The 19,019-nt window shown below is 35.9% G+C and overlaps 1 protein-coding gene across 5 annotated transcripts in view; it reads left to right on the top strand.

Moving 5' to 3' along the window:
- The first annotated feature begins 2,651 nt into the window (after positions 1 to 2,651).
- The window catches only part of DEPDC1 (DEP domain containing 1), a 34,130-nt gene continuing 17,762 nt past the window's right edge, over positions 2,652 to 19,019 (top strand). For 3 of the 5 annotated variants that reach the window (XM_057540746.1, XM_057540759.1, XM_057540750.1), the window contains exons 1-10: positions 2,652 to 2,993; positions 4,768 to 5,033; positions 8,050 to 8,206; positions 8,636 to 8,754; positions 9,173 to 9,303; positions 10,566 to 10,613; positions 13,447 to 13,587; positions 14,911 to 15,762; positions 16,208 to 16,380; positions 18,242 to 18,418. In XM_057540746.1, the coding sequence (XP_057396729.1) occupies positions 2,826 to 2,993; positions 4,768 to 5,033; positions 8,050 to 8,206; positions 8,636 to 8,754; positions 9,173 to 9,303; positions 10,566 to 10,613; positions 13,447 to 13,587; positions 14,911 to 15,762; positions 16,208 to 16,380; positions 18,242 to 18,418 (2,232 nt within the window). In that variant the 5' untranslated portion in view covers positions 2,652 to 2,825. The remainder of the gene's footprint in view (positions 2,994 to 4,767; positions 5,034 to 8,049; positions 8,207 to 8,635; positions 8,755 to 9,172; positions 9,304 to 10,565; positions 10,614 to 13,446; positions 13,588 to 14,910; positions 15,763 to 16,207; positions 16,381 to 18,241; positions 18,419 to 19,019) is intronic. The other 2 variants (XM_007182949.2, XM_057540761.1) reach the window with 2 other exon arrangements.

Here is a 19,019-nt window from a genome sequence, read left to right as displayed (position 1 = left end):
GGGACACGGGTTCGAGCCCTGGTCTGGGAGGATCCCACATGCCGCGGAGCAACTGGGCCCGTGAGCCACAATTGCTGAGCCTGCGCGTCTGGAGCCTGTGCCCCGCAACGGGAGGGGCCGCGATAGAGAAAGGCCCGCGCACCGCGATGAAGAGCGGTCCCCGCACCGCGATGAAGAGTGACCCCCGCTTGCCGCAACTGGAGAAAGCCCTCGCACGAACCGAAGACCCAATACAGACAAAAAAAAATAATAAACAAATAAATAAATAAATAAATAAAAGAAAATCCTTTAAAAAAAAAAAAGTTTCCTAGGAAAGATAACTGAATTACATCACCTATAGATAAGCTTTCTTTTTAGTGATAAGAAACTCATCCATTCACCAGATATTTACTAAATTCCTACTACGTACTGTTTAGCAGCTGGAGATAGAGCAGTGAACAAACTACACAGTCTCTGCCATAGAATCTTCATTCTAGTGGGAAAAAAATTAAACTGCAAGGCAGAGTGGAGAAAGCTTACCAAGATAGATAATCTCTGTTCAAGGTGGAAAAATTTTGTTTCATCATATTTTATGTCTCATCATATTTAAGAGGTGATGCATTCATTTCATTTTACTTTGAGATATTCATTCTGTCAATTAGGATTAGGTTCAGCCACAAGAGTAAATTAACAGAGGCCCTTATTTCTTTCACATATAAGTCCACAGCTGGGCAGTCTATGGGCATTTTAGCAGATCAGCTCCATGAAATATACAGAGACTCAAGACTCCTCTATTCCTAAGAATGTACCCTGTACCACCCTACAATGCCCACCCACACACATACACTCCCCCAAAACTGTTTGGGGAATCCAAGGAATCTGCATTTTAACAGGTATCCCAGGTAATCCAAATGCAGGTAGTTTATAACCCACCTGAGACATTCTGATGTAGAAGACTGAGGAAAAAGATGATAAAATGACTCCTAAAACCTTGGTAATGAGAGAAATGAAATTACTTCTAAGAATCAAACTGTGAAATCAATAAATAGTTCCTAAGAGCAGAGATGTGTAAAGTCACCTTAAAGAAAGCCAAACCACCCACATTTGACAAAACCTCAACTGTTAGATATTTTCTTATCTAAAGAAATGGTCGGAGAGAAGGTGGATGATGCAGAGTGAGCCCATAAACAATATGGAAGCAACTAAAAGATAGTCTCAGAGGTCTTCTCAAGACATGATGCCTACATCTTATTGCACACCTTTTCAGAACTCCTCCAACCATTCTCTTATGAAAAGTTTGGATTTACTTTTATTGTTACCTTTTCAAATGTTTCACATGAAACTTTATAATTTTAAATTAATTTTGTGCCATTAATAGTATCCCCTGTCAGATTATGTCTTGGAAACATAGGTAATATTAGGCTGTGGCTACTCATGCCAAAGGCTGTATATCAGATAATGTTCAACTAGGGAGCTGGGCAAAAATGCAAGATAAATTTTGGCTTCCACATTCTCATCTTCATTTCATTCTAAAGGGAAATAGGAAACAAAAGAAAAGAGAAAAGAAAACCCTAGAACAATGTGTCATAAAGCCAGATTTAAAAAAAAGGGTTAACACTATTTTGTAACATCTATCACTGTACTTCTTTTCCATAACACAAATGCAAAACTGAGTTGATTGTTCCTGTTCACCAAGAGCTTTTTGAAAATTCCTAGAAGAATTTTAGGTCCTGTTCAGAAAATATATGTATCTCCAACGAAATAATCCTAAATTCAAAAGGTAAGGTAAACTCTGCACGCCATTATACTACTCCACCCTAAAAGATTTTCTCTTACCTCTCCTTTTTACTAAAGCCTATCCTTTCAAATTGCTGTTTAATTTCCAAATTAATTCTTCCACAGCTTCAAATCCCTCAGGTAACCTCTCAGTCTCTGAACTAAGGGACTCCCACCACCAAATAGTTTCCAACTGGAGATGGAATGTTTATTAAAAGTACGAAGTATGAGGTCAGCCAACAGGACCTGAGATTTGGGGCAAGTTCTTCAACGCTGGGAAACTTAGCTTTTTCATTTGAAAAATGACGTTTGATGCAGATTTCTAAAATTCCCTCAAAAGTATAATGGTGATTTAAACATAACCAGAATTCTTGTTTGATATGGCAGTAGATTTTCTTAAGGGAAGCAAATTGGCAAGTTTTGCATCACCTGTCCCAAGCCCCTTATTGTGTGCACTTACGGAAAACTACTTAAGCTCCATTTTACTACCGAATTAACCGGTGGGGAGGTGGAACGGGGGGCGGGGATGTTAACCTACATTTTATTACTGGGGAGAATGGAACTGTGGCCCCTGCTAAAATCTACGAAGGGGACAGCACTGCAACATACACCCAGGAAGCTTTCCAGAAGCAAAACCAAGGGATCCATCAGGTGAAAAGTACGCCCCAGGTTTGTTTCACATGCTAACCACTGCCTGAGATCCTCTAAGGCCAGGCAGAAAAGGCTTGTCTGTTCGTTTTTTCTTTGCAAATTTCAAATTCCTTTAACCCAAAGGCTGGGCTCCAAACCATGCTGTGGGGGACTAAACCGCCTCACCCGTTCTGAATGTGGAAACATGACTCCGCCTCGCCAACGACCGCAAGAGGGAGAAGCAGCTACTAAGCCAGGTGAGGCCGCGCGCCTGTCTCGCCGGCCCCGCCCGGGAGTAGACCAGCCGGCGCAAGCCCCACGGCCCCGCGCGAAAGCCTTGAGAGTCCACAGCCCACGCCGACGGTGGCGGGGTCAGGGCGGCGCGTCACGTGACCCAACGGCGCAGCCAATCAGCGCAGCGCTCTGAGGTATTCAAATCGATGGCGGGGCCGACGGTTGTGCGGGGCTGCGCTGCTGCCGGCGTCTCGGGGCCTGAGTGTCGCCTTCCGCCGCCATGCCGGGTACCGGGCGCTGACAGACCTTCGGGCCCGGTGGGCGGAATGGAGAATCAAGGAGTGCCTCCCGGGCCTTATCGGGCCACCAGGCTGGTAAGACCGCGCGTGAACGAGACTGGCCAGCCGGGGTGATGGCCTCTTTTACGTTAAAATGTTTGTAGTTTTCCCTCGGGCGGAGGGATAGGTCCCAGAACCTCTTGGGTGGCTGAAGAGAATGAGGGGAGTTCACGGGTATCGCGGACCCTTGCAGGACACGCCTGTCCCCCTCCTTTGCTCCGGGCTCCCCGGGTGGGCGCATCGGACTCAGCTTCTTAAGCGACTCCTGTTCTTGGTGCTGTCGGCGTCCTCTGGAATATTCTGAGTTTAGTCGCTCCCCACGCCTGATTTTCTACCCGCATAAGGATTCGAGAAGAGTTTTGAGTTCCGGTGCTTTGTAGGGTCAGACTGGAGGCAAGCCCGATTGTTTGTGACAGCTTCGTTTTGCCGGTCCTGTAGAACTTAATGCAGGATGTACCGACTGAATGCCACTCAGTAACAGCTATTTCATAACTAAGAATATTTTAAGTACCCATCGGGAACCACTGTTGGTAGTCACTGGATTTGTACTTGCATAGAGTGTCTTGTGTATTTGGATCATCAATCCAAGAGGATACTGTGCCACTGGTTTTGTGACATTAGGACAGTCACTTCTGTGAGCGTCAGTTTCCACCTTGGTAAACTAGAGCTAATGATACATGCCCAGGCTAAGAGATGTCCCAGAGTAGACATACTGTATGTGAAAGTGTGCTGTGATCTGTAGAATAACAAACAACTTATTCTCTGGATAAATTGCAGCTCAATATAAGTTTCTTGAATAATATGTGAAATGTGGAAGTGTGGAAAGAAAAGAATACAGTTATTGTGTTTTCAGCCCTTAAATTCTGCGTTGTGATGTTGGGACCACATAGGTTAGATAAGTGGTAGCATAGCGAGTAGTAGCATAGTTGGGGTTACAAATCAGATTTCTTAACCTCTAATGTAGGATTTTTTAATTAAAAAGTTATATGTTTATTCTATACCACTCCTCTTAGACCTGCCACGAACCCAAAAGTTTGGGTAATTTGAAAACAGTTTTGGAAAGTGTGAGTATCTTTTGAAAATGTAGATATATCACAGCGTCATTAAACAAACAGTAGACTTAAAACTTAATTTACCACATCTGTTCTATGTTAATTATTGGGATCTTCACTAGTAAATATACTAAAGGTATATTAATACTTTAATACTTTAATACTAAAGGTATTTCACCAGTAAAACTATTGCCTGCCAAGAGTTTTGTTTGGCCTGCATAGTTAGTTATGAGTGCAGGTTCTAGAGTCAATCCAATGCCTGGGTTTTAGCTGTGTGACCTTGGTCAAATTATTAAATATCTCTGTGCTTCATATTCCTTATCTGAAAATGGGATAGTAATAGTACCTATTCATAGAATTGTGAGAATTAAAGTGAAATAATGAGTGTAATGCATAGTGTATGACACAAATGCTACTATCATATTATTAATATTAGTTGAGGTTAAAGAAACAGGAAGAAACAGGAATAAATGCTTTCTCTGTTGAGGACTAAAGGCGGGTTCATTGTAGTTCTCCATTATTCCTAGGTTTCCTAAATAAGCCAACCAGCCAGTGAAGTGCTTTTAGTCAAAAACTATTACATATAAATATTATTACAACACTAGAATTAATAAAAAGAAATCAGTATGAGATGTAAAATTTTCTTTAGCACAAATAAGACAAGTGATTTCTTCATGAATTTTAATGATTTAACAAGATGCAAATGAGAGAATTTTCTTTGTCTAAATAAAAAAAATTTTTTTTCTTTCCATTTGCAGTGGAATGAAGTTACCACATCTTTTCGAGCAGGAATGCCTCTAAGGAAACACAGGCAACACTTTAAAAAATATGGCAATTGTTTTACAGCAGGAGAAGCGGTAGACTGGCTTTATGACCTATTAAGAAATAATAACAATTTTGGTCCTGAAGTTACAAGGCAACAGACTATCCAGCTATTGAGAAAATTTCTTAAGAACCATGTCATTGAAGATATCAAAGGCAAATGGGGATCAGAAAATCTTGATGACAACAGTCAGCTATTCAGGTACTAAACAAAGAAATAACTGCAAAACTGAATTACTTAACAATGAAGTTTCACTCCACTTCTAATATACTTTTACTAAAACAGCAGCCTCTTCAGGGGAAGTAATATCTCCTGTAGAAAACTTACTGCTCTTAGTCCAATTAAAACCATTTAAAAGTTAAAGTTAGTTAAAGGTTATTGCTGCACAATTCAAACTTATAATAAAATAAGGAGTTGGGAGGAAAGAATGAGATAGTGTCACTTTTACATATTCTGAAAGCTCTATAACATGTCAAGGACAGAACATTATCATCCTTTAGTTTCATAGATTTAAGAATTACAAGACAAGTTCTCACAGGTCCTTACCTTCAAGTGACATGTAGTCTATATAATCTAAGAATACATGTGATGAAATAAATAATAGCAAACTTTATATAATAACTAACAAAAGAAATATACCACAAGTTGAAGAGAATATTTATTAAGAATTTACCATGTACCAGAAGCCCTACTTTATGAGTTACATGTTTTCTTTATTTAATCCCTAGAATAGCTCAGCAAGGAAGGTATTAACTCCTTCTTACAGGTGAAGAGCCTGAGACCATGCTTCAACAAATTTTATTCCCTCAGTCTGAAATATGTTCATGTACACATTCATCAGACTAGTAAACACGTTTCTTCTCATGTCAGCTGTATTGTAGCCTCTGTGGGGCCTTTCTGACTCCCTCGGGCCAGCATAATTGATTTTTCTCTCTTGCACACGGAGTTCTTGATTATATATCCCTTAAATTAGGTCTTTGGATTCTAATACCCATGTTTTTTTACTCTACAAAATTAGTGCTTTTCAAATGAAATGTTGTAGAAATTGATTCTTGCCTATGTGTCAAAGATGACTTATACAAGTAAACTGCAATAACAAGCATATGAATATCTTGTATAACACCCTACAAATCTTTCCTCTCTCCACTACTCGTCAGTCACCTTTTGAGTTCCTTTGCTGCTGCTCATCCTTTAGCTTTTACTGTCCTCAAGGTCCTAGGCTTGTCTACCCTTCACCTCTCTCCCTGGGCAATCTCATACCATGTCTCCACTTACTTCTCTTATGACTTTCAAACCTCCAACCCAAATACCTCTCCTGAGCTTTAGGACCACTTTTGCCTATTAAACAGGCACTACAAACATAGTATATGGAAAATCACTACCATCTCTTAACCTAAATTCTGACCTCTTATATCCATATCTGAATGAATGGCACAGTCTTCCCTGTAGTTGCCTTCATTCTTTCCCTTCTCCCCTTTACATATGATGTAATTATCAAACCATGTCTATCGTGCTGCCTCAGTATTCTCTGATCTGTCTACTTCTCTTCATGAATGTTCTTTTCGTTAGACTACTATTCTCTCTTACCTGGAATTCTGCATAACTCTTCAACTAGTCTGTCTACCTCTAGTGCTTTTATAGTGGTAACAAAACTATGACATAGTTAAAAAAAGTATAACAAAAATGTGTAAGACCTTACTGGAGAAAATTATCAAATTGTACTTAAAGTAATAAGTGGAGAAGGATATTCTGTTCATGAGTGAGAAGACAGTGTCATAAATAAGTCACTTCTTCCCTAATTGATGTATAAATTCAGTGCATTTTCATTCAAAACCCCTGCATAATTTTTTGTAGGATTTAACAAGCAGATTTTAGAGTTCATTTGATAATGTAAAGGTCCAAGTCAATTTTGAGGAACAATGAGGGGAGAATTGCCTTACCTGATTATCTGGGCTTAATTAAATTTAAATTAAGACCATTAAGTGCTGAGAATATAAACCCTTACATATAAAGAAACTTGGTGTGAGTTATACATGAATTAAATACCTAAATATGAAAATAAAAATCTTCTGAAAGAATATAAGAAACTATTTTTAGGACAGAGGAAAAAGAAAAAAACTTCTGAGGTGACTAAAAACTTATGCATAAACTTGATGTATGTTAAAAGACACCATAGAGATATTGTTTATGTATATTTATTTAAATTATGAAAACATGAACAAGAAGGAAATGCACTAACTATAGGTTAATGATTTCCCTTAGGAAGAGAGAAATAGAATTAGCAAAGAATTTCTTTCACTTAAAAAAAAGATAATGGGGCTTCCCTGGTGGTGTAGTTGTTAAGAATCCACCTGCCAGTGCAGGGGACACGGGTTCAATCCCTGGTCCAGGAAGATCCCACATGCCGCGGAGCAACTAAGCCCGTGCACCACAACTACTGAGCCTGCGCTCTAGAGCCCGCGAGCCACAACTACTGAGCCCACACGCCACAACTACTGAAGCCCACGTGCCTAGAGCCTGTGCTCTACAACAAGAGAAGCCACTGCAATGAGAAGCCTGCGCACCGCAACAGAGTAGCCCCCGCTTGCCACAACTAGAGAAAGCCCATGCGCAGCAACGAAGACCCAACGTAGCCATAAATAAATAAATAAATAAAGTAAATTTGAAAAATAATAAATTTTAAAAAATTTTTTAATTTAAAGAAAGATAATGAAGTCTTGATAAAATGTTAACAGTTGCATTGGTTGATGGTTACCTATGTGGATGTTGTTTTATATTCTGTACTTTTTTGTATCTTTGAAATATATTAAATTGAAGGGAGGAAAGGCATTATAATCAAAAGGAGCAAGAGTTCTGGAAATTGAACAATTACAAAGGGTAGAAAATATATACAAATTAGATAACTAATGAGAGAAATTTAGAAAATGTAACATTCTAGAACCATTTATTATATAAGTGATACCTCTCCAAAAGAATTGATCCTAATAATAACCCTGATTTATACAGGAATAAAGTTAAAATACATACAGTTTACTAAAGAAAGCAGGAAACTATTAAAATTTTTTTAAAGGTTTAATGGGAAAATTAATTTATGTAGAAGATTCATTCCTTGATAATGTAAATAAATCCAGTTTTTTGAGTTATTTTTAAGATAAATGGGCACTAAAAGTTTGTTTACGATCTCACATTATTTAATAGCATATTATTCTTAAACCAGATTTCCTGCAAATTCTCCACTTAAAACTCTTCCACGAAGGCATCCAGAATCGAGAAAAAACAGAATAGAGAACTTTTCCAAAGATAAAGATAGTATTTTTAAATTACGAAACTTATCTCGGAGAACTCCTAAAAAGCATGGATTACATTTCTCTCAGGTAAAATAGCCTTTTTACTAGTTACTAGTTTAAATATAATTACTGCGTGCTTAATAATAGAATCATTAAAAGTGAATGATTAAGATTTGAAGCCAATACTTGGAATCTCTTAACTATATTATATTCTAAAATGTATGTGTAAATTTGTTTGGAACTCACAGAAACGATAATAAAAATGGTAGTGAGACATACTTGAAATAGTATTTGTATAATTTAAGCATGTTTTGTTTTAAATTAATTTGAGGGTAGTGGAGGCAGCTGCAAAACCAAAAGCTCTATTACCATATATTGCATTATTTCTTCAAGTGACACCTTACAGCTGCACAATGGGCTGATACTAATAGAATTACTAAATATTAGAAGTGGTGTCAGTTCATTATCTCCAAAATGTGAGCATACCATATTAAACCAAAGTAATTCTTTTTTCAGGAAAATGCAGAGAAAATGAACTGTGAAATAATCAATGAAGATCAAGAAAACTCAGTTGATAATAGAGAAATAAGCCAGAAAGATGTTGAAGAAGTTTGGAGATATGTTATTCTGATCTAGTAAGCTATAACTAAGCTATAACCAAGTTCCTGAGGTGTTTAGAATGTTAATTTGATATTTTCATCAAGATATGCAGTTGAGGAAGAACAGATTAATTCACAAAGCTTAGAATTTAACCTGTATATGTTTCTTAATAAATATTCTTGCGATAATTCTGGTACAATAGAAGTAGAATGTTTTCAATATGATTTGCTTTTTCTTTGACTCAAAGTTGTAGCTCTAGTTTGGGGTCTATATTGGAATCCTGCAAAGGTTATTAAGATACTTTAAAGTAGATACTAATATAAATCTTAGAGGTTGATTTAAGAAAAATATTCCAAAAGCTTTGTTTGTTTTCCATTCAAACTCTTTCATATTTATGTTCTATTCCACTTATTTTATGGAGGAAAAAAAGTTTGTATTCTTTCTCCTATTTAGCCTGCAAACAATTTTAGGTGTATCATCCCTAGAAGAAGTCATAAATCCCAAACAAGTAATTCCTCAGTATATAATGTACAACATGGCCAATACAAGTAAGCATGGAGTAGTTATACTGCAAGACAAATCAGGTTGGTATCAATAAAAGAAGTTGGAATCATTTTAAACATGCTAACAAAGCTTGCAGCTATGGTGGGGATAAAGAGAGACCAAAATGTAGAAAGTAGAATACTTCAGTTGAGAGAACATCAGGGAGACTACTGTTTTATCAGAGGCGCTTTAGTAATCATAGTGGACTAATTTTTAAATAAATATTATTCACACTTATTTTAGCTCTTAAGGTGGATTCCTGAATGATTTTTTTTTTAATGACAGGGTTAAGCATCCAAAAGGTATGCAAATATGATTAAAACTATTGATTAATCACATTTTATTGAGGGCCAACAATGTGCCAGGCACTGTGCTAAAGATTAGTGATGAACAAGAGAGAAACGGTCCATGCCTTCCTGGAGCTTACATGAGGAGTTATATACAAATTTAAAGGGGTCAAGACATACATTCAAAACCAAAGTAACACACTATAAAATAAGTCAAAACTCTCAAGAACAGTATTCTAAAGAACACTGGCTTTGTATTATATATATGTTTATATAATGTACTGATTTCAGATATAAGATAGGAAAATTGGGGAAATAATTTAAGCCAGATGTATTGGAAAGCTTATAGGAAATGTATTAATAAATTTACTGAAAATGTTGGCTCATTTTTTTATAATCAATTGCTGTCTGTAGAATTAATTGACATGCATTACTTTGAGTTTCTTTTTGTGGGCAAGAACTTTGAGGGTTTAATTGTAGGAGCAAAAAAGTAAATGTTAAAACTTAAGAACTATGTTGTGCATGCCTGTAGCTTGGGACCAGTCGCATCTTTCATTACCTAAAATAACTTGATTATATACTCTCCATCTAAGCTTTCTATTCTTTATAACTATTAACTTTTCAAGTCAAATGTATGTGTGGTTTTTGTGTTTGTGTCAAAAAACTGCTACACTTATGTGTCATGTTTCACATAGTGGCAATTAAAAGATTTTAAGCAAGCCTCACTGTGAAAGTACCTTAATATTCAAATATAGCTTGTTTCAATCATAGGTCTCACTCAAATCAGTAATATTCAAATAGTATAGCTAACTTTTTAAACTTGTATTGTAAAATACTGTCTTGGCCCTATGTCTTATTAAATATGTAATCATTTTTAATCCTGCTGGTACACATACATATATATATATATATATATATATATATATATACATATGTATAATTATATAATAAGTGTGAAGTTTTAAATATACTATCATCATAATTGTATGATTGAACACTATTAATTTTTTGTGTAGATGACCTTCCTCACTGGGTATTATCTGCCATGAAGTGCCTAGCAAATTGTAAGTTAAACAAACTGTGTGTGTGTGTGTGTGTGTGTGTATTATATTGATAATATTTAATAAGAACCAAGGAATTATTTTTAATAATTTATAAAGTCCTGATAAAATTAAATTATATTATTTCTGTTGATGTTTAAATGAAGATCTAGTAGAACTGATTACATTTCTTTGCATGTGGAGTGTGTTATAGAGCCCTTAACTTTTTCTATGCAGATAGTGATTTTATAATCCAAGCCCTTCATTTATGACTCAGTTCTCATAAATCATAAAATCATAGGCTAGAGGATCTCAGAGGATTTTTAGGTATAATTTACATCAATTGCCTTAGTGAGTCCAGAGAGTTCAAATAGCAACTTCTAAGTAAAGCAGCTTGTAAGTTGAAAGTTTCAATCAGAAATGAAGTCTTATAAAACCCACTTCAGTCCCCTTGCCGTTGTACACGGCTTCAACATTTGGTGTTTCATGACATGCTTCTACTCCATAGGGTATATTAATGGGACTTTTATGTTTATGAAAAAAAATGGTCTGTCACTAATCAGATCATTTTTTAGCATTTCATTCTTCAAGCTTTTTCCATAGTGATCAGTGATAAGTGATTTTTATAATTTAAGACCCTAGTTCAAGTACAAAACCCTAACTGCTCTCGAAAATCAATTTTTAAAATGTGCAGAGGTGTATGCTTCTAAATCATCAAAAGTTAAATTATATTTTAATAATTCTGCTACAAAAGTATTTTTCTAGTTTTTATAAAATTAGTATTTTATTAATGTTCAAGATAAGTATATATTCCCTTGTTGTCCACTGGGTGTCAATATGACAAAATAACAGGATAAATAGCAATAAAGTAAATAATATTAGTTATAGAAAAAATTTATCAAAACAAGGTAAAGATCTTGATCAGAAGCTAAAGATTTTTGAGATTCTCTTTCTACCTTCTCGCTACCTAACTGTCCTTCTCTCTCATACCTTGGCTCATGATTAGCAACTCAGATAGCATACTTCCAGGGATTTCTCTGATGCCCCAGCTTTAGGGATTTGTTTCTTTTTCTTCTCAGTCCACGTTATACATAAATGATACCAAGATATAGCTTACTAAATTCCAGTTTAACAACAATATGTCTAGCCAGAGGCAATATTAAGACTTTTACTTAACTTGTTTGTTATTTAATCCCCCACCGTAATCCTGTGACATACAGGAATCAAAGATCAGTATACTATTCGTAATTTTTTTTCTAGAAGAGAAAACTAAGGCTTAGAAAGTCTTTTTTTCTGATACATAAGGAGCTATGTATTCAAACCTAGGTTCTCTAACTGTAAATTCTGTGTTTTTAATTCCAGTAAAGTATTTTCTATCTTAGAAAACTTCTAATGATTATCAAATTTTTTATTCTACATATTAAGAATATTTCTTATATCCTCCTCAGAAAAATTGTCTATTTATTTTGTTCCACATAAAATCCTTATTAGCCTTTAAGCTATTAAGTGTGTGTATGTGTGTTAACTTGAAAGATAAGATAGTAACTCTCAAATCTGAGTGCATATCACAGTCACTAGAGAAACTCACCAAATATTCAGATTCAGTCGATTCAGTATGTCAGGAATTTTTTTTTTTTTTTTTTTTTTAAATCACGTCTCAGAAGATTCTTATAGCAAGATGCCCAGCTCAGTGTTAGGAAACTACTTAATTAGTGAACGAGAAGCAAACATTTCTAGATCAGTAATTCCTAGCTCCACAGGAATTCTGATAGATTCTGGACTATCTAGAGACAGTCTAGAATATCTATCTAGATAATAGATTATCTAGATAATCTATCTAGAGGAGATTTTACTTTTAATAGGTGCACTGGATGATTCTGATATGTAGTCCATGGACCACACTTTAAATGCTATTAAACCTCAAGATCCTGTGACTTGCTCTCACTTTATACTGCTCTAAGTTCTAATTTTAGCTTTGCCACCAAACCTCTTTTACCTTGAGCAAGTTGCTCTGAGCTTCAGTTTCCTCACCTGTAACATAAGATCAGAATTTATTTCTGAGGAAAATACTAATGAGTAGACATGATTATTTCAATAATGTTAAGCTAATGGAACAGTGATGTAAAGATATTATTTAAACTCATTCCAGGTATGCTTCACGTCAGGCAAAATTTAATCACAAAAATGTAAATTTACAAAAGTCAATTTGAGGGACTTCCCTGGTGGCGCTGTGGTTAAGAATCTGCCTGCCAATGCAGGGGACGCTGGTTCGAGCCCTGGCCCGGGAAGATCCCACATGCCATGGAGCAACTAAGCCCGTGTGCCACAACTACTGAAGCCCATGTGCCTAGAGCCTGTGCTCCACAACGAAGAGTAGCCCCCCCTTGCCACAGCTAGAGAAAGTCCGCGCGCAGCAATGAAGACACAGTGCCGCCAAAAATAAATAAATAAATACATTTATTAAAAAAAAAAAAAAAAAAGTCAATTTGAAAGAATTATTTGCATAATCCAAATAATCTTTGCTTTATAAAATGAATTGTGATAAAATCCCATTAAAATAAACTGTCCTGATGCTTTTAAAATATATTTCAAATTTTGCTTTATATACAATTTTTCAGTCATATAAATATTAAAATTAAACAAAATGCTAATAGTTGCAGTGATTTCTAATGAAAAGATGGTGAGAAGGAATGAGATATGCGCAACCCTTTAAATTTTTAAATTGTGACAGAATTTGTTAAACATAACTCCTTCATGAAATAAGTATATGTTTTATGCTTTTTATAAGTATCTTTAAAAATTGTATTTAAAATAAAATATGTTTCACCTTTTTTTTTAATTTTTTGCCTCTACTTAGGGCCAAGAAGTAATGATATGAATAATCCAACTTATGTTGGATTTGAACGAGATGTATTCAGAACAATTGCAGATTATTTTCTAGATCTCCCTGAACCTCTACTTACCTTTGAATATTATGAATTATTTGTGAACATTTTGGGTATGTATAGATTTTTATTTATTATTTAAATTTATTTTATTAGTTTCCAAGTCACCCATAATTTAAAAGATCTTAAAGTATAGGTAAATATGAAGGTGGCAGGCTATAAATTATTTTAAACTTCAGGAATACTCTGGTTGTTGTTATGTTGTTTTCCAGTAATTCAAATACACCATTCCAACACCAATTCTCCACACCAATAGGGTGTCTTACAATTCAGTTCATTTCTGACACTAACTACCCAGAGTTAACCCGGACCCCAAAAAGTTGAGGACAAAGTCTTTCAGCTCTGATACTAACTACCCAGTGCTAGCTCAGACCCCAGAGATCAAGGACTTAGTTCCACAACGATGCCCTCACTTCATGCACCAGCTGCAAATGAGGTCCTCAGGTTTACTGACATTTCTGCCTGGCTAACTACCAAGTTAGGGGTTCCCACAACCCCCTGAAGTTTAATAATTCACTGTAACAGCTCACAGAACTCTGGAAAGTGCTTTACTTAATGATTACCAGTTTATTATAAAGGATACAAGTCAGGAACAGCCAAATGGAAGAGATATATAGGGCAAGGAATGGGGGTAAGGGTTGTGCAGAGCCTCTATGTTCTCTCCAGGAATGTCATCCCCCCAAGCGTGTCCATGTATTCACCAACCGGTAAGCTCCCATAGCCGTGTTGTTTCAGAGTTTTAACTGAGGTTTCATTACATAGGCATGGTTGATTAAATCACTGCTCATTGTTGACTAAGTCTGACCTCCACCAACCACCACTACCCCACCACCCCCTCCAGGGAGGTCTGAGGTAAGGCTAAAAGTTCCAACCTTCCCCAAGAAGGGCTAGGCCTAAGTCACCTCATTAGCATAAACTGAGGCTAGCTCTAATAGGCTCATTGTGAATAACAAAAGACTCCTGTCACTCTGGAAATTCCCTGGGTTTTAGGAGCTCTATACCAGGTACCAGAAACAAAAACTATATATACGTTTTATTAAACTACAGTTGTCTTATAATTAAGAACTTTCTAATACTTGTAGACTGAAAGTAGATATTTTTTCATGTATTTGACTGAATCCATTTAATTAGATTGTTGAAATAAATTTTAAAGTTATTTTCATCACAAGTTGGAAAACCTCGAGTCTTGCACTTTGTAACTGAATGTTGCATGTGTCCTATTTAAGTGGCTTCTGAATTAAGCAACTGCTATTTGTACTATACTAACAATATGTACTATAGTGATGCTTTGTTTTTTTAACGTTACTCTTGTTTTTGTTTTATTTTTGTCCACTGTCATACAGTTGCATCTTAATTTTTGTTTCATTTCCTGGTAGTTGTTTGTGGCTACGTCACAGTTTCAGATAGACCCAGTGGGATACATAAAATCCAAGATGATCCACAGTCTTCAAAAATCCTTCACTTAAACAGTCTGAATTCCTTCAAATCAACTGAGTGTCTTCTTCTCAGTCTGCTTCATAAAGACAAAAACAAAGAAGAATCAGATACTACTGAGAGACTGCAGATAAGTGATCAAGGATTTCAAGAAAACTATGCTAAGAAAATGCAGCTAGTTAATTTAAAAAACAGAAGAGCCAGTGTTAATGACATAATGGGAGGAAGTTGTCATAATTTAATAGGCTTAAGTAGTATGCATGTTCTATCCTCTAGCATCAAACCAAGGTGCTATTCATTAGAAGGAATTGTAGATTTACCAGGGAGTTCAAGTAAAGAGGTCTCCAGTGTCTTCCATCAATCTGTTCTGAACATAAAAGGACAAAATAATAAACAATTTTTAGAGTCTGAGACCAAACAGGAATCCCTAATGAATCTTCATTCAGAGGAAAGTATTCAAAAGCCACTCTGTGTTGCTTTTAAAAGAACCTCTACTTTGACCGTTCAAGACCAAGAGGAGTTATGTAATGGAAAGTGCAAGTCAAAACAGCTTTGTAGATCTCAGAGTTTACTTTTAAGAAGTAGTACAAGAAGGAATAGTTATATTAATATGCCAGTGGCTGAAATTATCATGAAACCAAATCTTGGACAAGGCAGCACAAGTGTGCAAACAGCTATGGAAGGTGAACTCGGAGAGTCTAGTACCACAGTCAATAAAAGACTCTGCAAAAGTACAATAGAACTTTCAGAAAACTCTTTACCTCCAGCTTCCTCTATGTTGACTGGCACACAAAGTAAGGTTGATGCTTTCAACGCATGTAATATTAACTTTTAGTGTTTACTAATCCTGTTTCACTTACCTGGCTTTTCTTCTCTGAAATTGCTTTATTTTTTCCCTCCAGAAGGAAAGTTTCATATTGTAAAAGACTTGTCATGGCATAACCAAGATTTATTCTACTTACCTAAAGCACTCCTTTTCTTTCTTTTAAATTGCACTTATTCTGAGTCACTTTATTTGTAATAAGTGAAGGATTTTCAATCCTTCATAATCCAGTGGGTTATGAAGAAAATAAGGAGTATCTTACCATGCTTTTGAAGAATGTGGAAATTTCTGGGAATAGTCAAAAGAAATGAAATATTAAAATATTATTTTGCCTTCTTTATATAACTATATGCTGGTAGTATGAAAGCAGCTAGTGTCATTGATGATTTTTTTCTGGGGGGTAATTTGCCTTCTAGGTTTGCTACAACCTCATTTAGAGAGGGTTGCCATCGATGCACTACAGTTGTGTTGTTTGTTACTTCCCCCACCAAATCGTAGACGGCTTCAACTTTTAATGCGCATGATTTCGCGAATGAGTCAAAATGTTGATATGCCCCAACTTCATGATGCAATGGGTACAAGATCACTGGTAAGTTGATTTCTTAAAGAAAGAATAAGTCCAGTTCATAAACTGCGCCCCCCCCGCCGAAAAAAAAAAGAAAGAAAGAAGACCAAACCATCTAAGCATACTACTCAAGTGATGCCATGGTCTTGAAATCCTAGATTCTTGAGTTAAAAAGGCTCTTGAAAGTCTAACCTTTCCTAGCAGCAGAATACTGGTGCATTAATCCTTTGTGCCCAGTCTTTTATACTTTCACATCTTGATCTTTACCTCAGGACTTTGCCTCGTCACTCACGCTATATCACTTCATAGTGGTTAACTGTCAGACCATATTTTATTGCTTTGTGCCAATTCTGTTTGGTGGGGAAGGAAGAGGAGATGTAGGCACTGTTGAAAGCCGAAGGGCACTATAACCCTGTGAAATAAAGAATTAATGGGAAATTCATGTGTAGTAAGTCAAAGTGTTTCAGATATTGTAGTAGTGGGAAAGTTGTATTTGATGTGTTATGTGAATTAGGATAGCTTGTCATTGTGGGCAGGAAGTTGGTAGAGGTACTGTGAAGCAGTCTTAGGCTCTATATGAAGATGAGGGAAGAGGCATTTATATGCAGATATTGACTGGAAATGAACTCTTGAAATAGTATCTCTAATACCTCTTTCCCTCCCTCTCTTTATCTCTCTCTCTCTCTCTCTCTGTCTTTCTATAAAGAGCTGCCACTTCCTCAGAGCGCAGCTTCAATTTACAAAATGTTCTTGTAGCAAGGAATCTGTAGCTAAGCTCCGTTCTTCCACTTATTAAGGACAGTTTTTTAATAGAACGACATACCTAATATAAAGAGGAAGAATTATTCTTAAGTAATTGTGGCACCATTAAAAAGCATAGGGAAGTTTGTAGGAAAAGATATTTAAAGAGATATGAGTAGGAAGGAGGTAATTTTGATTTTACACTTTTTGAGATTGAGGTTATAGAACATCCAAGTGAAATTTATCCTACAGACAGAATGTTGGAAACATGAACCTGGTGAAGAAATATTAGGGCAGAAAGTATATTTTTTGGAAAAGTGGTAGTTGAGGCTATGGGAGTAAATGAGTTCTACAAAGCTGAGAAAAAAAAGAATAAAAGCTGAGGACTGAGCATTGGAAGAAGATAGGAAAACCTGCCAGGCATGTAGGAATAAGACCAAAAATATTTCAATTCAATAAATGTGCTCACCATCTATTATGTGCAAAATACTTAAAATACAATTCTGATATTCAAATTATTTTAGAATGAGGTGTGTGAGTGTTTATGTGTGCGTGTGTGTGTCTTATATTTGGTGGGTTATATGGATATGAATGAGAGTAAATTAGTTTTGAAACACAAAATTTACCCCAGGATTTGAAGATTGTCGTGATGGAATTGAAAATACAGTGTATTAATTGTTTTTAAAGACTAATAGAATAGCATTAAAAACTGTTTTCCAGTTTCAAAAGATAAATGGTGCCAGCCTTGTAACCACTTGTGTTTATATGTTATATATTCTCCTAGTCTGTGCTTTTATGGGATTAATTTAATAAGTCACTGTTCTCTAACAGTCTTTAAGCACCATATTTATATGGTATTAATGGAACCTATGGTGTTTAGTGATAAAATTGTGACAAAATTGAAGAAAAAGCTAAGCCTTCTGTAATCATTAGGAATTTATATTAAGGAAATACTTAACAAGTACTATTTAAAAATTGGCATTTTATTCTTTCTAATGTAATAAGTTATTGTCCTCATTTTTTAAGCTGAAGTCTGCTTATCAGTTTATCTCAATCCTTTAGCATAATACTACCTAGAAATTACTGATATTCTAATTTATATAAAACCTTAAGTTTTTAAATTCACATCTTTTAATGTTTCTAGATGATACATACTTTTTCTCGGTGTGTGTTACGCTGTGCTGAAGAAGTAGATCTTGATGAGCTTCTTGCTGCACGATTAGTTTCTTTCTTGATGGATCATCAACAGGAAATTCTTCAAGTACCCTCTTACCTACAGACTGCAGTGGAAAAACATCTTGACTACTTAAGAAAGGGCCATGTATGTATTCTAAGTCTTAAAATTCTCTGTATTAGTCAGTTGCAAGTGGCAAACTCATCTCAAACTAGCCTAATCAGAAAGGGAGACTTTATCAGCTCACATAAAGAACCTCCAAAAGTCTGGAATGTAGACAGAATATGGAGATTCAAATAGCAATAAGACTGTTTCCATCCCTTCATCCCGTATTTCCATTTTGGTCCTATATTTGAAAAATGGCTCCTTCACATGATTGGATATGGCTGATTGAAGCTCTTGAGTCATAGACTTACATTTGCAATCCAAAGGGAAAAAAAGCCATTCCTCACCTCCAATTTGAAAAGTTATTGGTATGGACTCAGAGTGGCCAAATCTAGATTAAATGCACATTCTTTAGGTAGTTGAGGGTGAGTGGGTTGAAGAGAGGGCCCATTCTCTGAGTGGCTCTACATAGATTAGAGAAGAATCTGTTCTTCACAAAAGGTAAGGATAGTTGGAGTAGAATGGGAAGGAACTTTTAGAAGGAGAGAAGGAATCTAAGCAGCCAAAAACAACAGATGTCTGCTATATTCAGTCCTTGGCTGCCCAACGCGTATATTCATGTTTCTTCCTATACATACTATTC

Source organism: Balaenoptera acutorostrata, chromosome 1 (assembly GCF_949987535.1).
Source record: "Balaenoptera acutorostrata chromosome 1, mBalAcu1.1, whole genome shotgun sequence".
Classification (NCBI taxonomy): Eukaryota; Metazoa; Chordata; class Mammalia; order Artiodactyla; family Balaenopteridae; genus Balaenoptera; species Balaenoptera acutorostrata.
The sequence above is the reverse complement of the archived record's forward strand: the minus strand, read 5'-3'. Positions and strand labels throughout refer to the sequence as shown.